The sequence below is a fragment of the Tursiops truncatus genome, chromosome 17 (assembly GCF_011762595.2).
Source record: "Tursiops truncatus isolate mTurTru1 chromosome 17, mTurTru1.mat.Y, whole genome shotgun sequence".
Classification (NCBI taxonomy): domain Eukaryota; kingdom Metazoa; phylum Chordata; class Mammalia; order Artiodactyla; family Delphinidae; genus Tursiops; species Tursiops truncatus.
This window is the reverse complement of record NC_047050.1, coordinates 65,311,742-65,336,475: the sequence shown is the minus strand read 5'-3', so window position 1 is coordinate 65,336,475 and position 24,734 is coordinate 65,311,742. Positions and strand designations below refer to the sequence as shown.

The 24,734-nt window shown below is 39.1% G+C and overlaps 1 protein-coding gene and 1 long non-coding RNA gene across 3 annotated transcripts in view; one reads left to right on the top strand and one right to left on the bottom strand.

The window, feature by feature from the left end:
- LOC109549456 (uncharacterized) overlaps nucleotides 1–24,734 on the bottom strand; it is a 663,670-nt gene that overhangs the window by 357,834 nt on the left and 281,102 nt on the right. For both annotated transcript variants that reach the window (XM_073794754.1, XM_073794753.1), the window contains one exon: nucleotides 19,874–19,998. In XM_073794754.1, the coding sequence (XP_073650855.1) occupies nucleotides 19,874–19,998 (125 nt within the window). The remainder of the gene's footprint in view (nucleotides 1–19,873; nucleotides 19,999–24,734) is intronic.
- LOC141276945 (uncharacterized) overlaps nucleotides 258–24,734 on the top strand; it is a 38,225-nt gene continuing 13,748 nt past the window's right edge. Inside the window, exons 1-2 of the long non-coding RNA XR_012327354.1 lie at nucleotides 258–306; nucleotides 21,599–21,675. This is a non-coding gene — a long non-coding RNA (uncharacterized lncRNA). The remainder of the gene's footprint in view (nucleotides 307–21,598; nucleotides 21,676–24,734) is intronic.

Here is a 24,734-nt window from a genome sequence, read left to right as displayed (position 1 = left end):
TCTCAAACACCTCTCAAAGCTTCACTGAGTGGTTGGGGTCTCAGCTCCCACCATCCCTTCTCAGTGGGACACTCCTTAAACACCCGATCCCACGTGGCAGCACCACTCATAACCTTCTTGGCAAAGGCCCTGTTAAAAACACTATTTTATTTTCTTCTCAGCCATCAACCCTATCTGAAAGTATCCTGTTGATTTCCAGGTTTACAAAGTCATTTTCTGTCTTGCCTTGCCTAGCTCACTACTGTTTTCCAGCACTTAGAATACTGCCAGCCACATAGGAGGCACCTGCGTATGCTGAACGAATGAGTAAGTGAATCCATCTGTTTCTATTTTAGGTTTTGCCTTGACTTTGGGGCTCAACAATCTCCCCAAATACCATTTGCCAAAACCTTTTTCCCTTAATTTCTAATCCCATGTCTGTTAACAAGGAAACTAAATCCAGATGTTTCTGAATCATCTGCCCTGGATTCACCAGAATTTGGTGTTATAAGAGCTGAGTTATGGAGCTATTCCTTTAGTAAGCCAGTGCCCAGAGAAACAAGCAACCCCCAGAGATAAAGTATTAAACAGAGGGAAAAAAGAGCTTGAACATCTCTAAGTTGTATTTCCAGCTGGAATTTTGACAGTTTTGGTGGGGAATGGAAGTGGTATCTAGTAACCTCTCCCTTTAGTATTCTTTGCCAACACAGGGCAAGCTCTCCTGGACTAAGAAAGCTCATGCTCTCCAATGTGTAGTGAAACCTTCTACATGAAGCTTACACCCTTAGATAATGACAAAGCAGGCTGCTACTTCCCATCCTCATTATTAACTTTGATACATTGTTTTGGAAGCAGAAGTCTGGTGGGGATATTAGGACAGTTTTGTTATCCAGTAATAGATCTTCCAAGGCAAGATCTAAAGACAGAATAAGCCTGTTTGGGAACTGCCAACCCAGTTTTTTGTTTTTGTTTTTGTTTGGGGGATGTATATGTATGTACGTGTTTTAGTACAGGTTTGAAGAATGAATGTGAGCTTTCAAACAAGGCAAATTTGTGTTTCAATTCCACTTCTACTTACTGGTAGTATCCTTGGGGTGTTACATAAATTTTCTGAGCCTCTGTTTCTTTATTTTTTAAAACTGAGTTAAAATAATATAGAGCTGTTATAATGATGAAATGAGATTTTTTTTTTTTTTTTGGTGAAGAGCTTGTCAAAACACCTAGTACATATTAGAAATATTAGAAGACAGAGAAAATATTTTTTTAAATGAGTAAGGGAGGCGGGGAGAGAGAGAAGAGGGGAAAAAAGGAAGGAAAGGAGGGAGGGAGGGAGGGAGGAAGGAAGAAAGGAAAGAAGGGAGGGAGGGAGGAAGGAAGATAGGCAGTTGTATGTTGGTAAATGTTTAACAATTTAGAAACTGGTACTGTGATGGAAAATAAATAAAACCTGGAAGGGTAGCGTTTGCCAGTTTCCGTGGTATAATATTCCCATCATGGCCAATTACAAGCCTTCCATGTAAGGTCAACCAGCTCACAACATTTCTGAAAATTTAATAATTCTTTTAAGCTAGTACAGGCGGGGAAGTACCTGTATACTACTGAAGAACTGCTACAAAAGGCCAGGGATGTTGAGAAGAAAAACAGTGGTCAGCCAGCCTTTGTGGTGGATTCAAAATATAGTTTCAATTCAAATTAAGTCCACAAATATTAATTTATACCTTTTTAAAAAGGATGGTATACTTGAAGCTGTAATATGAAATGGGCTTTCAAAAACATCATTTATTTTACACCCTGAGTCTGGTATTTGGGTGTTCTAAGATTTATAAGGAAAAGTCAAACATAAATCTGAACTCATAAACAGGGCCACTTTGCAGGCTCTAACTAATGATCTGCCTGATCTATTTTTAAAGAACCTTCTGAGCTGCTAAAGTGAATTCCACTCAGCGATATGCTGAGTTCTCAAGCAGCTTCTCCAGGATAAAATGCAAAGACACTCTTAATAGGGAATTGTATTTTGACCATTCATCGGTTTATACTTCAGTGTTTGATTTGCTTATTTCACAACCAATTTTTTAGTAACAATCCAAGGGAAAGAGGCATACGGCAGGTAAGTTTTAAGGTGGGGTCTGGAGAGTCAACATTATCATAGATGTTAGGTCACTGGAAAGAAGTTGGCCTGAGTGAAGTATGGCTCTGGTGGGTCCTGAGCCACGAGGAAATGATGAGAGGATCTGGGTCCCGAGCACAAGGGTTGCTACAAGAACCGGTCCTATATAGAAATGCTGAGTTTTTGTGTGTTTTTTTTGTTTTGTTATCTTTTTTTTTCCAGAAATTCTCTCATGAAAATAAAAACCTTGATGTCATTTAATAATTTATAATACAAATACACAAAACTTGTAACATATTATAAATAGGAAACTGCAGGGTAAGTGAGCATGAATTAGGTAGGGGTTATGTTCTAGAAAGAGGCTGTCATGAGCAATAAAAAATTCTTTTTTAATTTTTGAATTTCATTTTATTTTTTTATACAGCAGGTTCTTCTTAGTCATCAATTTTATACACATCAGTGTATACATGTCAATCCCAATCGCCAAATTCATCACACCACCATCCCAACCACTCCACGGCTTTCCCCCCTTGGTGTCCATAACGTTTGTTCTCTACATCTGTCTCAACTTCTGCCCTGAAAACTGTTTCATCTATATGATTTTTCTAGGTTCCATATACATGCATTAATATATGATATTTGTTTTTCTCTTTCTGACTTACTTCACTCTGTATGACAGTCTCTAGATCCATCCACGTCTCAACACATGACCCAATTTTGTTCCTTTTTATGGCTGAGTAATATTCCATTGTATATACGTACCACATCTTCTTTATCCATTTGTCTGTCGATAGGCATTTAGGTTGCTTCCATAACCGGGCTATTGTAAATAGTGCTGCAATGAACATTGGGGTGCATGAATCTTTTTGAATTATGGTATTCTCTGGGTATATGCCCAGTAGTGGGAGCAGAATGGTAAACGGGAAGTGTTTCCTTAGTTTCTCTTTCAGATTTTTCATCATTAGTGTATAGGAATGCAAGAGATTTCTGTGCATTAATTTTGTATCCTGGAACATTACCAAATTCATTGATTAGCTCTAGTAATTTTCTGGTGGCATTTTCAGGATTCTCTATGTATAGTATCATGTCATCTGCAAACAGTGACAGTTTTACTTCTTTTCCAATTTGTATTCCTTTTATTTCTCTTCCTTCTGTGATTGCCGTGGCTAGGACTTCCAAACTATGTTGAAGAATAGTGGTGAGAGTGGACATGCTTGTCTTGTTCCTGATCCTAGAGGAAATGCTTTCAGTTTTTCACCATTGAGAATGATGCTTGCTGTGGGTTTGCCATATATGGCTTTTATTATGTTGAAGTAGGTTCCGACCATGACCACTTTCTGGAGAGTTTTTATTATACATGGGTGTTGAATTTTGTCAAAAGCTTTTTCTGCATCTATTGAGATGATCATATGGTTTTTATTCTTCAATTTGTTACTGTGGTGTATCACATTGATTGATTTGTGTATATTGAAGAATCCTTGCATTCCTGGGATAAATCCCACTTGATCATGGTGTATGATTCTTTTAATGTGTTGTTAGATTCTGCTTGCTAGTATTTTGTTGAGGATTTTTGCATCTATATTCATCAGTGATATTGGTCTGTAATTGTTTTTGTAGCATCCTTGTCTGGTTTTGGTATCAGGGTAATGGTGGCCTCATAGAATGAGTTTGAGAGTGTTCCTTCCTCTGCAATTTTTTGGAAGAGTTTAAGAAGGATGGGTGTTAGCTCTTCTCTAAATGTTTGATATAATTCACCTGTGAAGCCATTTTGTTTTGTTAGAAGATTTTTAATCACAGTTTCAATTTCATGACTTGTGATTGGTCTGTTCACATTTTCTATTTCTTCCTGGTTCAGTCTTGGGAGGTTATACCTTTCTAAGAATTTGTCCATTTCTTCCAGGTTGTCCATTTGATTGGCATAGAGTTGCTTTTAGTAGTCTCTTAGGATGCTCTGTATTTCTACAGTGTCTGTTTTAACTTCTCCTTTTCCATTTCCAATTTTACTGATTTGAGTCCTCTCCCTCTTTTTCTTGATCAATCTGGCTAATGGTTTATCAATTTTGTTTATCTTCTCAAAGAACCAGCTTTTAGTTTTATTGATCTTTGCTATGGTTTTCTTTGTTTCTGTTTCATTTATTTCTGCTCTGATCTTTATGATTTCTTTCCTTCTGCTAACTCTGGGTTTTGTTTGTTCTTTCTCTAGCTCCTTTAGGTGTAACATTTGATCGTTTGAGATTTTTCTTGTTTCTTGAGGTAGGCTTCTATAGCTATAAACTTCTCTCTTAGAACTGCTTTTGCTGCATCCCATAGGTTTTGGATCATTGTGTTTTCATTGCTATTTGTCTCTAAGTATTTTTTGATTTCCTCTTTGATTTCTTCAGTGATCTCTTGGTTATTTAGTAATGTATTGTTTAGCCTCTATGTGTTTGTGTTTTTTACATTTTTTTTCCGTGTAATTGATTTCTAATCTTATAGCGTTGTGGCAGAAAAGATGCTTGATATGATTTCAATTTTCTTAAATTTACTGAGGCTTGATTTGTGACCCAAGACGTGATCTATCCTGGAGAATGTTCCATGCGCACTTGAGAAGAAAATGTAATCTGCTGTTATTGATGGAATGTCCTGTAAATATCACTTAAATATGTGTCATTTAAAGCTTCTGTTTCCTTATTTATTTTCATTTTGGATGATCTGTCCATTGGTGTAAGTGAGGTGTTAAAGTCTCCCACCATTATCGTGTTACTGTTGATTTCCTCTTTTAGAGCTGTCAGCAGTTGCCTTATGTATTGAGGTGCTCCTATGTTGGGTGCATATATATTTATAATTGTTATATCTTCTTCTTGGATTGATCCCTTGATCATTATGTAGTGTCCTTCCTTGTCTCTTGTAACATTCTTTATTTTCAAGTCTATTTTCTCTGATATGAGTATAGCTACTCCAGCTTTCTTTGGATTTCCATTTGCATGGAATATCTTTTTCCATCCCCTCACTTTCAATCCTATGTGTCCCTAGGTCAGAAGTGGGTCTCTTGTAGACAGCATATAGATGGGTCGTTTTTGTATCCATTCAGCAAGCCTGTGTCTTTTGGTTGGAGCATTTAATCCATTCACGTTTAAGTTAATTATCAACATGTATGTTCCTATGACCATTTTCTGAATTGTTTTTGGTTTGTTTTTGTAGGTCCTTTTCTTCTCTTGTATTTCCCACTTAGAGAAGTTCCTTTAATATTTGTTGTAGATCTGGTTTGGTGGTGCTGAATTCTCTTAGCTTTTGCCTGTCTGTAAAGCTTTTGATTTCTCCATTGAATCTGAATGAGATCCTTGCTGGGTAGAGTCATCTTGGTTGTAGGTTCTTCCGTTTCATCACTTTTAAGTATATCATGCCATTCCCTTCTGGCTTGTAGAGTTTCTGCTGAAATATCAGCTCTTAACCTTATGGGAGTTCCCTCGTATATTATTTGTCATTTTTCCCTTGCTGCTTTCAATAATTTTTCTTTGTCTTTAACTATTGCCAGTTTGATAACTATGTGTCTCGGCGTGTTTCTCCTTGCGTTTATCCTGTATGGAACTCGCTGCGCTTCCTGGACTTGGGTGGCTATTTCCTTTCCCATGTTAGGGAAGTTTTCGACTATAATCTCTTCAAATATTTTCTCTGGTCCTTTCTCTCTCTCTTCTCCTTCTGGGACCCCTATAATGCGAATATTGTTGCGTTGTCCCAGAGGTCTCTTAGGCTGTCTTCATTTCTTTTCATTCTTTTTTCTTCAGTTTTTTCCACAGCAGTGAATTCCACCATTCTGTCTTCCAGGTCAATTATCCAGTCTTCTGCCTCAGTTATTCTGCTATTGATTCCTTCTAGCGTAGTTTTCATTTCAGTTATTGTATTGTTCATCTCTGTTTGTTTGTTCTTTAATTCTTCCAGGTCTTTCTTAAACATTTCTTGCATCTTCTTGATCTTTGCCTCCATTCTTTTTCCGCGATCCTGAATCATCTTCACTATCATTATTCTGAATTCTTTTTCTGGAAAGTTACCTATCTCTGCTTCATTTAGTTGTTTTTCTGGGGTTTTATCTTGCTCCTCATCTGGTACACAGCCCTCTGCCTTTTCATCCTGTCTATCTTTCTGTGTATCTGAGTTTTTGTTTTTACCTTATTTTTAATTAAAAAGAAAGAAACCTGTATCCTTAATGTTTGAGTGATACTGGGCAAATCACTTACCCATTCTGATTCTGTTAATTTACCTATAAAAGGGTGTGAAACATCAATAAATTCTTGTAAGTTTTTAATGAGGTAACATAAGCATCTGGGATGAGGCAAGGTGTAGCCCAATGACCCTCTCCTTGTTTTCTTAGATTTCTTTCTCCTTTATACATTTTCTCTGTAAGGAACAAATGGAAGGAAATGAGAAGCATTTCATGATGGAGACAGTAAGACAAGTAAATGCCAAATGTGTGTGTTTGTGTGTGCGCACATGTGCAAATTGATATATGGATGTGTGACTTCAACTCAGTAGGTGGAAGATGCTTTTTTTACAACCACTTGGTTTTATTTAATTCCTTAGACGGTACCAGTCTAGGTTAGGAAACTCTTGACACACACCCTGCCTTTTAGAGCCTATTTCAGAGGTTTTAAATCTCCCAGAAGAAACCAGCCCTCACCCTGCCACCCCCAGTTTTCAGCTTCTTTTCCTTCTGCTCTAAATATAATAAAAAGTTACTGTAAGAAAATCCATGACCTTAAGAAAAACAGGGATCTCAACCAGGTCTCACAGAAACCAGGAGCATCCCCACAATCTGGCCTCCAGGAAGAACAGAGATGGTCACACATCTAGGCCTCAGGGACTTGGAGACAAACACCTTCAGGTACAGGAAGGTCACCTGGATTCCAGCAGACACCATTCACACAAACACAATGTACATGTCTGGGCATCCACACACTGCCCAGAGGGCACCTGTGCCTCTCCTGAAATGGGGTTGACTGGTCTCTCTTCACCCTGACTCTACCACTGTCCCTGTTCCTGCTTTTCCTTCTCTGCTGTCTGCTCATCTCCAATAGGGAAAATCTGATTATCAAGGTGGTCACTGTTATGCCACTGGCCAGCCCTTCCCTGCCACCCAGTGTCTGCTGGCCAGTTGACAGTCTTTGAGTTATATGTCCACTCCAAGCAAATCAACCTTGGCCAAGTGCTGAGTTCACACCTGGCACTGGCAAAGTTTTCTAGATGAGTGGGAACTCCAACAAAGTGGCCAGTGTGGCAACATCTGAAACAAGGACTTGCCAGGGAACTACCTTATCTCCTTATCTCTCTAAATTCCTTTTACAAGATAAGCAAACTGTCTCTTGTCCATCTCTGCATCCCCAACAGAAATTAACAGGTACTGCAGGAATGCTTTTAAAATCCAATTTTACTGATTTTTTCACTAGGTTGATTTTAGCTTCTCATTAATTCTGACTCTGGTTTGGAAAGAGCATATTTGTGCCTGTGATATGTGTGTTTATCCATGTACTACAAACAGAATGACATACCTTAGAAATGCTTTATAATCCTTTATAGAAAATAAAATGGCAAGCAAAGGGTCTGGGTATAGTTTAAAAACAAATTTTAAATAGGATGCTTTAGGGCTTCTCATCTGGAGAGAACTTTAAGTAGACATAGCACATCTTCCTTCATTTATTAATTTTTCTTACAGAGCTGTGGAATATATTGATAGCTATAACCCGGTTTCCATACTTAGATATTCAACTGAAGCCCATTTATTTTACAAATACAACATATAGGTGCTTGTTATTCACGCTTTACCTTCTCAGCCTACTTCTTGAAGAGTTACCTTGAATGGGTTCAGATTATCAGAAGATAACCTTTCTGATAAGGAAAGATTGTTATGTCACAAAATCTTATTGGCTGGAGATCTCAGCTCTTGCTGGTCGTATCACTCCAGTGTGATAAATGGGCAAAGGCACCAAGAACCACAGTTGTACTGATTTTTGTTGTACTTATCATACTGAATCATAACATTGATTTGTAATCTTCAGTCACACTGATCTCCTCTGTTCATCTTAATACCCCCATCAAGATGCTAGCTGTATAGCAGAATTCAATAAATCTTTTCTAAATAAATCTTCAAATACACGAATGTGCTAACCAGTGAATGAAAGTGCTTTCTCACATTATTATTATTGTTAGACTTTGATCTTATTCCTTTCTTCACCTTCATTTATTCATACTAGGTAGGGTTGCCAGATATAGCCAATACAGATAGAGGACACCCAGTTAAAATGGAATTTCATACAAACAATTTTTTTTTTTTTTTTTTTTTGTGGTACGCGGGCCTCTCACTGTTGTGGCCTCTTCCGTTGCGGAGCGCAGGCTCCGGACGTGCAGGCTCAGCGGCCATGGCTCACGGGCCCAGCCGCTCCACGGCATGTGGGATCTTCCCAGACCGGGGCACGAACCCATGTCCCCTGCATTGGCAGGCGGACTCTCAACCGCTGTGCCACCAGGGAAGCCCCATATAAACAATTTTTTAATGTGTTGTATGTCCCATGTGAATTTGTTGTTTATCTGCATATTTAACTGAGAGTCCTGTATTTTAACTGGCAACCCTAATACATGTCAACAGCCCTAATCATTTAAGTCTATTTTCGGGCTACAGTTTTTCTCACCCCCCACCCCAACTCTGACCACCCCCATCCCATGCACCCCTGGCCCTCACAACGTGGATCACACTGGGATAGGCTGGAATGTCAGCCAGAATGGCTCTTGCTTTAATGAAAGGAGAAGCAGGCCTTCTGCCCTGCCTAAAAGTGAGCAAGGTCTCCAAAAGCTTCCTAAAGAAAACAAGGGCTGCCAAGGAGAAGTGAGGCATCCCGACGTGGAACACTTGCCTCTTTTGTCTAAAACAAAGAAAAGAGCTATTCAGAAACCAAATTGATTAAAATTGAGGGAAATTGCCAGACCACTGATAATTGCAGCAAAAGGGCAGTGGTCACGCCAACTGATTGTCACTTCAGAGGGAGTTGTGTACCAATAGCCAATCAAGGGCATTAGTGAGAAGCAACCTTTTAGTGACCCACAATTCCCCCCTCGGGAAGCATTTCACACAAGACTTTAAGGCCAGGCCAAAGCATTTTCCGCACCATATTTACCTTTAATTCCCAAACCTAGGGTAACTGAAAATCATTCAGTCTCTAAATGTCTTTCACATGCTTAAGAGATGAATGAGACTGTCCTCCACCACCACGGCTCTCTTCATTAACCAGCCTTTGAAATACAGCAAGTGGCTGAGACCTCGTGCCCCCTGCGCCACAGTGGGATTCTGGTTACCCACCGTCCTGCACCCCCATCAGACAGTTCAGAAATGCTACTTCTGTGCAACACCATGAAAACCTGAGCACTTGTCTGGTTTGTATTTTTTGCTCCTACGTCCTCTCACCATGGAGCTTTGACAAAAATTAATCTCTCCTCAGTTTTAAAAGGAATCTATATTTGTAAATTCGGTGAAAGAATTTTGACCTGGGATCTGGGAGACTGGTGGTCTCCCAGACTGGTGGTCCTGGCTCAGCCACAGACATGCTGAATGGTTTCTGGAAAGCTGTAGAATATTTGTAGATAGCAACTTTCTCATTGAGAAAATAACAAAGTTGGACGTGGTCCACAGGTCAAAACTGTGCTAATGATTGCAATACCTGGGAATGCCAAAGGAAAAGTACTATGTAGATATAAAATTTAATAAATATGTAAACATAATTTTAAATAATAGGCTTAAAATAATATATATTAAATATTTATATATTTTTAATAAAAAATATATAAATATTTTTCTTCAAATTGCCATATATATGGCCATATACATATATATATATACTGTATGTGTATATATATATATACTGTATGTATATATATGTGTGTGTATATATATATGTATATATAATAAAATATGGCAATTCCAAAGGGGGGTGAAATATACATATTTGTGTGTCTGGGATCAGTATTGTAAATAAGCTCTCTGGGTGACCCTGAAGATTAGACAGGTCTAGAAGTCACTAGAGAAAAAGGTCATCAGTCTTTTCCTGGTTAGCATTCCATGATAGGAATGTTGAGTGTTTTTTCTTCCTACCTATTCCCAGGAGCCTGGAGGCTGTGCATGGAACGGAGTGAGTGAACCAGGGTCTCCAAAGATGTCTAAGAGGTCAAAGGGGTCCACACTAAGAAGGGAAGAGGAGGTGCCCTCTGTCTCCCAACCAGGAAATCCACCACACTTGCTAGAAGGGCACTTCCTTAGAGCAGAAGTAAGGGCGAATACCCTGGTTGCCTCCAGGGACAGGCTGGGGTCAGTTTAGAGCTTTCTACCACCCCTGCCCTGACCTGTGGCACAGGAGGCTTTGTTTGAAGAAGGGCTGCCTTATGATTTAAATTAGGCCATGAAGATCAGTTCTGCATGTGGATTTGATGTTCTGATTACAGATTTCCCACCATTTAGGAATCCATATCTCCATTCTCTAGAAGCACTTACCCTGTGGAAAGGGGGCTAAGTTGCTGACAGTCTCCGAAATCTGGCCCCAGAGGAACCGCCAAACTATGTAACTTTGACCTCTTCTCTGCACCTTTCAGTGCTTCTGAGGCCTTACCTGTAAATTAGGATGTTGGCTGATATTTGTAAGGTCCTTACTAGCTACAGAAGGATGCAAAATGAATTTTTAAAAAACTTCTGTGGCCACCATTTAGATAGTCTAATTAAAAGATATATATATACATATATTATGTATATATGTATCATTATTTAATGATATTTAGTTTCTAGTGACAAAAAAGACACAAACTGAGTATATATATAAGTAATGAAATGGCTGCATATTGTAACACATCCATGCACAGACGTTTAAAAGCCATTTCAAAAGGTGAACTCTATCTATTGCCCTTGAGGGATGTCCATAATGAGTTGTAAAAGTAAGAAATTTATAAAGAATTTAAGCAAGTCAAAGAAATATGTGTGTATATGAATTTCATGCTTTTAACAAAAAGCACCAAAAGTGTTTGTCTATATGTTTTACATGTATATTGAAAATGGATGCAAAGATGCCCATCATGCTATTAATACTGGTTTCCTAGAGGGACAAAGGATGGGCTGAAGAAATATTATTAGCTATTCTTTTCATCGCTTCAAACGGATTCACTGGTGGTAGTGAAGACAAGTTTCTGTTGCAATTTTTGGAAGATTAGATAGATAGATAAACCCAAACATCCTATCACAGCTCTTCTCCTAGGAAAGGCACAGGAGGTGTGGGTAGAAATTAAAAATCTGATTCACCCAAGCTACTGGAAAACATTCCCACAAAATCAGGTTTCTCCTCTCTTGATCTCCATTGCCACTGCCCTGGGGGCTCACCATCTCCTGCCAGTGTTGCCGCATCAACCTCTTAACTAATGTCTTTGCTCTCAGTTCCACCCATGCATTTTTCACATTGCTGCCAATGAAATATTTCTCACATCTGCTTGTGTCACTCCCCTTCTTGAAAGCATTCAGTGACTTCCCACTGTGTATAGGATACAGTCTACACTCTTTAGTAGAACAAACTAGGCTCATTACAATCAAGTTCTAAATTTTTTTTGTTCAATTTTATCTACAGGCATTTCTTTTTCATATTCTATGCTCCAGACATTGAACTGTTCATCATTTGCTGTTGTTTGTTTTTAAAATATTTATTTTACTTTTAAAAATTTATTTATTTATTTTTGGCTGCACTGGGTCTTCGGCCCTGCACGCAGGCTTTCTCTAGCTGCAGCTAGCGGGGGCTACTCTTCGTTGTGGTGAACAGGCTTCTCATTGCGGTGGCTTCTCTTGTTGCAAAGCACGGGCTCTAGGCACACAGGCTTCAGTAGTTGTGGCTCGCGGGCTCTAGAGAGCGGGCTCTAGAGCGCAGGCTCAGTAGCTGTGGCTCATGGGCTTAGTTGCTCCGTGGCATGTGGGATCTGCATGTGGGATCTTCCCGGACCAGGGCTCGAACCCATATCCTCTGCATTGGCAGGCAGATTCTTAACCACTGTGCCACCAGGGAAGTCCTTGCTGTTGTTTTTAAGACATCTTTTGCCTTTTCATGGCTTAATGTTGTTTCATATGCTATTTCCCTTCAGTCTGAATTGGGTTCTCTCTATACATTTCTGGTGAACTCTTACATATCCTTCAAGTCCCAATCTAGATATCCTCACCTGCGAAAAAGTTAATTTGTATATTGGAACCCACAAAATGAAGGCCACCCCAGTGACCCAGCCAGCATCATATATCTAAACCTAGGTCAGCCTGCACTTATGGAAAACCTAACATATACCAATTACAGTCTTCCAATTCAGCTTTAGCTAGCTTACCTTACCCTAGAAGATAGGACCTGTTAGCCTTATAAGGAAATCCCAACTGCCTAGCCAATCATGCCTTGGTTTTGTGTTGCCTCTTTTAATGCTCTGTAAAACTCGCTCTAGGGGCTTCCCTGGTGGCACAGTGGTTGAGAGTCTGCCTGCCGATGCAGGGGACATGGGTTCGTGCCCCGGTCCTGGAAGATCCCACATGCCGCGGAGCGGCTAGTCCCGTGAGCCATGGCCGCTGAGCCTGCGCGTCCAGACCCTGTGCTCCGCAATGCGAGAGGCCGGAACAGTGAGAGGCCCACGTACCGCAAAAAAAAAAAAAAAAAAAAAAAAACACGCTCTTGCCCCAAATCCCTTAGGAACATTGCTCCACTACTTGTAAAACACTTGTATTCCCCCAACCATGGATTGTTTTCCCTTGAATAAAGGACATCAAACACGTTACTATATTGTTTTATTTTTGTCATTTGACACCTGTATAAAGACTATCTTTAATGCCACCCTCAAGAGTGAGTCATCCATACTCTTACAACATCCATAGAATATCTCTATTCTAAAGCTTACTACTATTCTCTTGGCAATTTATATACTTACCTTTATCTTCCTAGAATGAAAACTCCACTGCACAATGCTCAATGAATTTTGCATAAATTATATTTACCTCTAATCTTTCTGAAATATTTTAAAATATTGCAGCAAAAAAACAGATTATAGATTCCAAAGGATAAGACTGGTAGTTTAAAATCTGTTTTCAAATGACCAAGTGAGTACATGATTAAATATTGATAACATAAAAGGAACACCCACCTGTGCTAATTATTACCATTTTAATGATTGCTTCATTTGGTTACTACCACCCCCAAAACTCTTGGAGCCCCTCTCTTCTACCTACTCCCCCACAAAACAGTGTGAGGTAGATGAAATAACATTCTCTTGGGCACCAAAAGTTTGAAAGTTTTAAATCCTGATTCTGTTTCTTTGGACTGTTTGAGATCTAGCACACTCTTGACTTTTCTGTACCTCACTGTGCTCATCTATTCAATGGGGACAGTGATAAACGACTGCTTCACAGGGTGATTGTGAAGTTGAACCAACAAGAATGTTAAAGTTCTACATGAACCTAAGTTGTTGTTACTTTTTTTAGAAGCTGCCCTTCCTCCTACAATATTCATTTGCCTCTTCTCTGATCATTCTTCTGATGGGAAATCAGAGGAGCAATCATGGTCATCCTGAGAAAAAGCATAACATGTACACCTAGCTCATTTAAGGAAACCTGTTAGATCAAAATGAAGATGTCCCACACCAAGCATTATCAGGCAATTATTTTCTGCAACAAAAATATTCATTCTGCAAAAGTATCATTATCTGCTTCATTTAAGTATCAAAGTCTTCAGAATGCATACAATATCTTAAATTACAAAAAAAATCACTTCACACACACACACTTTCAATCAGTTAGATCAAGGCTTTCCCTTCCAATTTCTTCTATGAACACCATTTTCTTCCACTCCACAGAGGCAGAGTGAAAGTGAAATTTGCTGAGACTTGGAGATGGGCTAATTTTGGTTGCAATCAGGGCTCTAACACTTACTAACTATGCGCAAAGTATTTAAGTTCTCTGAGCCTCCATTTCTAAATTAGTCAAAAGGATTTACTACCTAGCTTGCAAGGTTATTAAGAAAATAGAATAAAATACATAAAGTGCCTGGCACATAATATGTGCTCAAAAATAACAGCTACTATTTTTAATATGTTTCATCATCATACGCTTTAAATATCTTCTCTAAATCAAAAAGCTGGTCAGTTTTGATGCAAGCAGGAAGTCGGAGACCTCTGTCACACACAAATTAGTCAATGTGTAAAAGACAAAAACCCAAAACATTATCCTCTTTAATGATATTTCCCAAGTATACTCTGAGACGCTAATGTTTAATCACAGCTAAAACTTGATTGGGTTACAACTCTGGTCCTAGGACAAAGCAGGAAGAACTGTATTAATAATAATTATCAGTATTCATTAGGTAAATGGAATAGAAAACAGGTATGAACAGCCTTCCAGGAAAGACAGTTTCATAGACTGATATTGTCGATGAAATATCAGTTTCTTACTGTTTAAAAGTCATTGATTCTAATTAATCTGGGAGACAGGATGGTGATTGGACTATAGTCTCTGCTATCTGGCTGGGTTCAAATCCCAGCTTTGCCACTTCCCACCTATGTGAGTAGAAATTAGTCCTGTCAAAAAGGAACTCAAAAGGGGACACCACTGTCAGACGGGGAATCTACACCAAAAGGAACAACAGTCATTGAGAATTTACCATGTGCCAGACATTCAATGGTTATGCTATGTATTGATACCTTATCTATGTGAAATAGCCCAATGAGGTGGACACAGTTATTAGCCCTATTTTTAGGAAGAAAAATCTGTGATGCAGAGAGGTTATATAAATCCTCCAATGTCACACAGTCCGAAATGACAAACCCATGCACAGAGCCTGTGCACACTGCCACAATCATTATCTCATTGGTCATTAAAAAGAACTGGATATGATGTGTTAGAAACGTTTGCCTTTCAAATGTTGGTTGTCCATACACATATAAATCAAAAATTTGCAATTGTTGTATCATAAATTTGAACAGAATCTCAGCGCACTTGCAGGCACTACACTGGCTCTGTGTCCAAAGCATCTATTACCCTTGAAATGTATTTCAGCTTAATTGTACTATATAGCCAAAGAGACTTCTTATGTCATAAGTGATGTCATGAGTGACTTTCAGTGGTCGGTAAACAGCATTATACACTGACTACCAAAGAAGAGAAAACAGACCTAGAGTTCGGCTGACATAACTTTTTCATGCCACATCGAAGAAGACTGAGGTGCAATATAATTGAATAAAACCCTACCAATACGGACACAAACTACTTTCATGGCAGAGCTGAAACTTGAATTTTGAACTCTTGACTCACAGTCTGGAAAACTGTTCAACTGCACAAAACCTCAGCAAAGGGGAATGAACAACATTTAAGAATACTCATAACACTGCAATTTCCTGTTCAATTTCCAGCCATCTTCGTTAGACTTTGGGCCCTTAAAGGTCTCATGATTAACGTATTCAGCATCCCCAGATGCCCCGGTTTTGGTAAATAGAAGACGGTCAATAGATTTTTGATGAATGAGTGAAAGGAAAAGGAGGTCATATTTAAGAATGGTTATCTGTTGGCAGACTAATAACATGAATTAGATTTCTCCTCGTCAGCCACCCCTAGAGAGCTTTATTTGCACCAACCTCATGGAACTAGCTTCAGTCTATGTGTACTCAGGTAGCTCTTCCGCTAGCATAGAAACTTCCTGATGGCACACACTTTGTTTCCTTTGTGTTTCCCCGCAAAGCACACACGCCCCCACCGATAATCCTAGCCTAATGCCTGTCACATTTTAGGTGCTCATGACATGTTTATTGAATAGAACTGAATCTATAATCAAAAGGTTAACCAGAATGATCTGGCAAGGACGCTTTTTTTTTTTTAATTGGGGTATAGTTGTTTTACAGTGTTGTGTTAGTTTCTGCTGTACAGCGAAGTGAATCAGCTATATGTATACATATATCCCCTGTTTTTTGGATCTCCTTCCCATTTAGCTCACCACAGAGCACTGAATAGATTTTCCTGTGCTATACAGCAGGTTCTTATTAGTTATCTATTTTATACATTAGTGTATATATGTCAATCCCAATCTCCCAATTCATCCTACCCTGCCCCCTTTCCCCCCTTCGTGTCCATGTATTTGTTCTCTACGTCTCTGTCTCTATTTCTGCCTTGCAAACAGATTCATCTGTACCATTTTTCCAGATGCCACATATATGCGTTAATATACGATAGGTCAAGGACATTTTCAATCCTAGCAATCCATAATTTTGGAGTGCTACAGAGGTATCTTCTACAACGTCCTCAGTTGCTTCTGTATCTTTTTACTAAGCCACCTGTGATCCAGACAGTCCATGGTGAGGGAATGCCCAAGAAAGACTCATGTATTTTCATCTATACCATTCCTTGGGATACCAAGCTTGGAAATAAATACTTCCTTTGCCAATGCGTTCTAAGACAGCATGTACTATACCCAGATGCCAGCAAGGGGATTTTAAACAATGGTGCAACATTGTTAATTTTATATTTATTTTCTTTTATTTATTTTACTTCATTTTTACTTTTCTTTATTCCTAAGAATGGTAAACATAGTAATTCTTGAATCCAATCAAATATATCTCAAGTTTTATTAAGCAGGGCCAAACTATATTCTTACATCAGAGGCCAAAATAAAGGGTCCTTACATTCTTCAGAGAATATCTAACATGAACCATACTTCTGATAGATTATGCCAGGATAACATGAGAATTGAGCTCATGATCTAAGATTTTTGCTGTATGGGAAAGTCAGAAAGCACTGGGTCTTTACAGTAAACTACTAGAAGGAGTCAGGATGCCCAGAAAACTGAATTCCTGCCAGAGTAAAACATTTTGTGTTATTTACAAGTGGGAGTTGTCAGGTCAGCTAAATCAATTATTCACCATTTGTTCAATTTGGCTTTGTATAAATCTTCATTTTCTCACACTGCAAATTCCCCATTTATCATGAAGACATGCACAGTCAGTAATGAGAGTAGAATGTCAAACATTAAACTGAGGACAGTTGCAAAATTTACAAGTTCTGCCTCCTCAGCTGGCTTCATTTCTCTGCATCTTTCCCTTGCCCAACAGCCGTTATGTAGCCTGATTTTCCAATGCAAGTCATAAACAGAAGTACTATCTCATCACCCAATAAGCAAGAGTTGTACAACATTTTGTTTATGATTTGGAAACCAAGAATTCCAGCTGATACCTCACTTGGGAGGCTGGTGAGGGTTGTCAAAAACAAATAATAACTGTAATAATAGCTCTAACAACAACCATTTCTATTTTGCCTATTTTGTGGAAACAACTGTGCAAAGCACTTAACATATTTTATTTAATCCTGACAACACGCTATGAAGGTATTATTTATACCACTTTACAGCTGAATAAGCTGAGATTTGAGATGTTAAGAAGCTAGTTGAAGGTCACAGGTTAGTATTAGCAGAGGCAGGATTCTAGCAAACCAGATGCATCTGATAAATGGTAATTCTGATCCCATCCCTTCCTTCTCTTAATTTCTCTTCTTGAGCATGGGTCATCGGGCCTTTTTATCTCTCTGGCCACCATTGCTGAGCGCTCTAATTTCAGCAACATCTCTACCCCAAAGCCACTTTTGGGATGACCTTTTATTAACGACATGATCCATTTATGAGAATATTTCTAAACTCTGACTTTGGAATCAATACCTGCTTATCAATCAACCGTAGGAAATTCTCTGCAGGAGCCCTGAGAAAGAAAATAAGACCTAAGAGGAAGCACCTGCATAATTAAAAAGGACAAGCCCCCTCACCCTTACAAGGCAAAAAGAAGGAGCAAAAAACATTTTAAAATTGATGGAAAATTCAGTCCCAAAGACCCAATCCTGGACCACATGAATTATTTTATAGCTCTGAACCTTGAACTGAGTCACTTGAATCACTGGCATTTGCTGAAGAGCTCTGCTGATGCGTAGTGGGCACAGGGCTAACCCAGGGGACTTGGGGCTCTGAAGTCAGATTGGTGACTTGGGCCTGGGACAGGCATCTCTCACAGTGGATTGGAGCAATAGCGGTGGTCAGTACAATAGATGCAGCTCTTGTATCTCACATTTGCTGTATAAAGAAGCTTCTCTTCTTACCCACTTCTGGCTTTAAAAGGAGGCTGTAATGTAGAACTTTTTTTAAGAGCCACATTTCCTAGGTTCAAATTGTGGCTCCTCTGCCTACTAACCATGTGACTCTGTGAAAGTCATATACCCTCTGTAAGCCTCCGTCTCCCCATCCCTGAAATATTGGCAATCTTTCATAAGTACAAATGAAGCAGTGAGTCAGAGTAAAATTTTATCAGCTTTGTTGACTGCCAACAGATGGCAAGAATCATTGCTGACATATTATTGTATCTTTAGATTTCTGATGAACAACTGTATTTATGAAATGCATTTAGGAAACCAGTTCATAATTAGAGGAGCTTCCATACTGGGGTCTTGGAGAGCCTCACTGATTGCATATTACAGCTGGATATCAATATCAAGTTATCTACTACAGTAGTTTCCAAACTAGGTTCCCCTGGGCACTAGGGTGCCACAATGGAGCTTCAAAAATCTCTAGAGGGAATAGGAGAGGTGAGTGCCAGTGAATAGATGAGTTTCTTACCCTCCAACCCTTCTTTAGGCAAAGCATCTATGACATAGTAAGAAATACATATTTGGCCTCTGCTCCAGTTCCTGACACAGATCTCCTAAAACCCTTGTAATTTCCTGAGTGATGGGAGTGATAAGAAAGTCTTACACAAACCTCCTCAATCCCTTGAAATTTCCTGGGTTATAGGAGCTTCTTTTGTTTTAATGAGGAGACTCTTGGTGGGCTCCTGGATGGCTTCAGGCTAGGAGCTGGTCACCAGAAAAATCAAGCCATGACTGGAAGTTTAGAACTTTCAGCTCCACCTACCCCCAACCTCTGAGGAGGGGAGAGAGGCTAGAGATTGAGTTAAAATTCAGTCATGTTTATAGGATGATGCATTCATAAAAATTCCTAAACTACAGAGTTCAGAGAGCTTCTCAGTTGGTGAACACATCCACATGCCAGGAGGGTGGTGACTCCAACTCTACAGGGACAGAAGCTCCTGTGCTGGAGACCCTTGCAGAACGCACCCTCTATACCTCTTCATCTAGCTGTTCACTTGTGTCCTTTATAAGATCCTTTATAAGAAACCAGTCCATGTAAGCAAAGTGTTTCCCTGAGCTCTCTATTTTACCAAATTACCAAACCTGAAGAAGGGGTGGTGGGAACCCACAATTTTATAGCCAGTTGTTCATAAGTACAGGTGACAACATAGACTGGTGATTGGCATCTGAAGTGAGGTCAGTCTTCTGAGACTGAGCCCTTAACTTGTAGGGTCTGTGCTAACTCCAGGTAGATAGTGTAGGATTTGAATTAAATTGTAGGACGCCCAGCTGGTATCCAGAGTTGGGGTACTGGTGGTTGGTATCAGGAAAAATCCCACACATTTGGTGTCAGCAGTATTGTGAATAGAGAAACAGTTTTCCTTTAGTACCTTTACTATTATCTGCACCATGCATTGAGATTCTAAGTAATATTTTACTTGCTTTGGGGGACCTATTGATAGAAAAACGAACAGGAATAAGAAAGGATTAATTCACTCCCAGAGTTAAGTGGCTTGGCCATGATCATGTTGAATGGGTTGGGACCACAAAATAGGACCCAGTTCCACCTCTAACTCCTATTACGGGTGCTGAGTTAATGTTATTGTGTGATTCCAGCTCTTTACCTTGGTCCAGCAGAGTCTGGTAATGCCCATTTGGAGGTTCAGGAGGTCACAGATGGGTTGTGAGGAAATAGCCTGAATGCTTCGTTCACTGGCTGGCTCCGGTGGGATGATTTTGAGGTGGTGAACTTAAGGGAACAAGGAGGAAAAAGTATAAAAAGCTTGGCATTGCTCCCTCAGCCCCTAGCTTCCTCCGCTGACTCATGTGGGGAACAAAAACACAGGAAAAAATACAGAATACCTGTGCCTTATTTAATAATGAAGCGGTCTTTAGGGCACCCTGGGAAGTAGTGACTAAGCTGTGAATCTTGAGACCAAGTGGAAGACCAAAACTTCTTGTAACATTTCTAAAGCCAGTCTTTTAACCCATATTTTTAAATGTTACCTAAGAAAACTTTAATAAAAGATTGATCGGAAAACAGAATGGCAGTTCCTCTAATAATTAAATACAGAATTACTATATGATCCAGGAATTCCACCCCTGGGCATATATTCAAAAAAACTGAAAGCAGGGTCTTTGAACAGATATTCACGCACCCATTATTCATAATGGCATTATTCACAATAGCCAAAAGGGGGAAGCAACCCAAGTGTCCATCAGTGGATAAATGGATAAGTAAAATGTGGTATACACATGCAATAGAATGTTACTCTGCCTTAAAAAGGAATGAAATCCTGACTCATGTTACAGCATGGATAAACCCTGAAGACGTTACACAAAATGAAATAAGCCAAACACAAAAGGGCAAATGCCCTATGATTCCACCTATATTAGGTACCTAGAGGAGTCATACTTGGAGACAGAAAGTAGAATGGAGGCTGCCAGGGGCTAGGAAGAAGGAGGAATAGATTGCTATTGTTTAATAGGTACAGAGTTTCAGTTTGGGAGGATGAAAAGTTTCCGGAAATGGATGGTGGTGATGGTTACACAGCACTGTGAATGTACTTAATGCCGCTGCACTATACACTTCAAAATGGTTAAAATGACAAATTTTATGTTACATATGTTTTAACACAATGAAAAAAAAAAGATTAATTCTAGGCAGCTTTTTGAGAAGTACAGATATGTATATGGTATTTAACGAAGAAGAAAAATTCAAGGTGCTACACCCATATACACTTTGCCCTTTAACTCCATTCTGACACCTCCCAATTAGGACTTTATTATTGAGAGTACAGTAAACAGGATGCCCATTGGGGCGGGAACTGGATTTCTGGGGAAGGATCTTGGATTGAATCTTTTTAGGAAAAATCGCATAACTCTGATTTATTATTAGTATCTTAATGCTGTGAGTTATTTTAAAGAGATATCACTTTTCTCAGCTGCCACCTGGAGGGAAGAAGTGGCTCAGACCTCAGGAATGGTCACTTGTAAGCACACCGGAGACATGGCCCCTTCCTGCCACTCCGTACACAACAGCTCTCACAGCACATTGTTCAGGGATATCCTTATCTTTTTATGGAAAGCCTAGAAGAGAAACAAGGGCCCCTTCCTATGAGGCTGTGGAGAGGGAAAACATGAAATCAGTGTATGCAAAAGTGCTCAGCAAGTCCCTCGCACACAGCAGGCACCCAAGGAGTATTCCAGAACTTAGACAGGAACTGTCTACTATATCCCAGTATTTTCACATTTATCCAAAAGTAATAATCAAGTATCTATCATGTGCTTGGCTCTTTACAAATCACAGATGGTAAAACAATGAATCAAAGTCTCTGCTTTCATTCTAGGAGGAGGACAGAGAATATACAAATAACTACACACTGCCTGTGGAAATAACGGATAAGAAGAAAGATAAAGAAGCAAAGTAAGAAGGAAAGAGAGTAGTGGGGAAGGGTGTCCTTTTTTCTGGAGCCACTTGGGAAAACTCTTAACATCAGATGACATTTGAACAGAGACCTGAAAGGCAGGTCTTTGTATACAGACAGATGCATGCCCATGACTGGGCAGTGGGAGCAGCAGGTAAAATTCCCTCTGGTGGGGACAGGCTTAGAAAGTTGCCTAGAAGCCACTGTGGCTAGAACAGAGTAGGAGACAGTAGGAGTGTTGGAATATGAGGTCAGAGAAGTGTGTAAGTGTGTGCAAGTGCATGTGTGTGCAGATTATGTAGAGCATGGCTTAGAAAATGTCTTCTGCAAAAAGCCATTAGCAAATATTTTAGATTTGTGGGCCATACAGTCTCTGTTGCAGGCGTTCAGCTCTGCGGTTGTAGTGTGGAAGCAGACATAGAAAAAAGCTAAACAAATGAGCAATAAAAACAAAACAGGAAAAGTCACAAAGGCAATGGTGAGGACATTGGCCTTCATCCTGTACGACAGAAAGTCACTGGAGGAAAAATCAAAAATCACCTAGGAACAAATGACAATGAAAACATAATGACCCAAAACCTATGGGATGCAGCAAAGGCAGTTCTAAGAGGGAAGTTTATAGCAATACAATCCTACCTCAAGAAACAAGAAACATCTCAAATAAACAACCTAACCTTACACCTAAAGCAATTAGAGAAAGAAGAACAAAAAAACCCCAAAGTTAGCAGAAGGAAAGAAATCATAAAGATCAGATCAGAAATAAATGAAAAAAAAATGAAGGAAACAATCGCAAAGATCAATAAAACTAAAAGCTGGTTCTTTGAGAAGATAAACAAAATTGATCAACCATTAGCCAGACTCATCAAGGAAAAATAGGGGGAAGACTCAAATCAATAGAATCAGAAATTAAAAAGGAGAAGTAATAACTGACACTGCAGAAATACAAAGGATCATGAGAGATTACTACAAGCAACTGTATGCCAATAAAATGGACAACCTGGAAGAAATGGAAAAATTCTTAGAAAAGCACAACCTTCTGAGACTGAACCAAGAAGAAATAGAAAATATAAACTGACCAATCATGAGCACTGAAATTGAGACTGTGATTAAAAATCTTCCAACAAACAAAAGCCCAGGACCAGATGGCTTAACAGGCGAATGAATTCTATCAAACATTTGGAGAAGAGCTAACACCTATCCTCAAACTCTTCCAAAATAGAGCAGAGGGAGGAACACTCTCAAACTCATTCTACGAGGCCACCATCACCCTGATACCAAAACCAGACAAAGATGTCACAAAGAAAGAAAACTACAGGCCAATATCACTGATGAACATAGATACAAAAATTCTCAACAAAATACTAACAAACAGAATCCAACAGCACATTAAAAGGATCATACACCATGATCAAGTGGGGTTTATCCCAGGAATGCAAGGATTCTTCAATATATGCAAATCAATCAATGTGATAAACCATATTAACAAACTGAAGGAGAAAAACCATATGATCATCTCAGTAGATGCAGAAAAAGCTTTTGACAAACTTCAACATCCATTTATGATTAAAAAAACCCTCCAGAAAGTAGGCATAGAGGGAACTTACCTCAACATAATAAAGGCCATCTATGACATACCCACAGCCAACATAGTTCTCAATGGTGAAAAACCGAAACCACTTTCTCTAAGATCAGGAACAAGACAAGGTTGCCCACTGTCACCACTCTTACTCAACATAGTTTTGGAAGTTTTAGCCACAAAAATCAGAGAAGAAAAAGAAATAAAAGAAATCCAAATCGGAAAAGAAGAAGTAAAGCTGCCACTGTTTGCAGATGACATGATACTATACATAGAGAATCCTAAAGATGCTACCAGAAAACTACTAGAGCTAATCAATGAATCTGGTAAAGTAGCAGAATACAAAATTAATGCACAGAAATCCCTTGCATTCCTATACACTAATGAGGAAAGCTCTGAAAGAGAAATTAAGAAAACACTTCCATTTACCACTGCAACAAAAAGAAGAAAATACCTAGGAATAAACCTACCTAAGGAGACAAAAGACCTGTATGCAGAAAACTATAAGACACTGATGAAAGAAATTAAAGATGATACAAACAGATGCAGAGATATACCATGTTCTTGGACTGGAAGAATCAACATTGTGAAAATGACTATACTACCCAAAGCAATCTACAGATTCAATGCAATCCCTATCAACCTACCAAGGGCATTTTTCACAGAACTAGAACAAAAAATTTCACAATTTGTATGGAAACACAAAAGACCCCGAATAGCCAAAGCAACCTTGAGAAAGAAAAATGGAGCTGGAGGAATCAGGCTCCTGGACTTCAGACTATATTGCAAAGCTACAGTAATCAAGACAGTATGGTACTGGCACAAAAACAGAAATATAGATCAATGGAACAGGATAGAAAGCCCAGAGATAAACCCATGCACATGGTCAACTTATCTTTGATAAAGGAGGCAAGAACATACAATGGAGAAAGACAGCCTCTTCAATAAGTGGTGCTGGGAAAACTGAACAGCTACATGTAAAAGAATGAAATTAGAACACTCCTTAACACCATACACAAAAATAAACTCAGAATGGATTAAAGACCTAAATGTAAGGCCAGACACTATCAAACTCTTAGAGGAAAACATAGGCAGAACACTCTATGACATAAATCACAGCAAGATCCTTTTTGACCCACCTCCTAGAGAAATGGAAATAAAAACAACAATAAACAAATGGGACCTAATGAAACTTAAAAGCTTTTGCACAGCAAAGGAAACCAAAAACAAGACAAAAAGACAACCCTCAGAATGGGAGAAAACATTTGCAAGTGAAGCAACTGACAAAGGATTCATCTCCAAAATTTACAAGCAGCTCATGCAGCTCAATAACAAAAAAAACAAACAACCCCATCCAAAAATGGGCAGAAGACCTAAACAGACATTTCTCCAAAGAAGATATACAGATTGTTGACAAACACATGAAAGAATGCTCAACATCATTAATCATTAGAGAAATGCAAATCAAAACTACAATGAGAA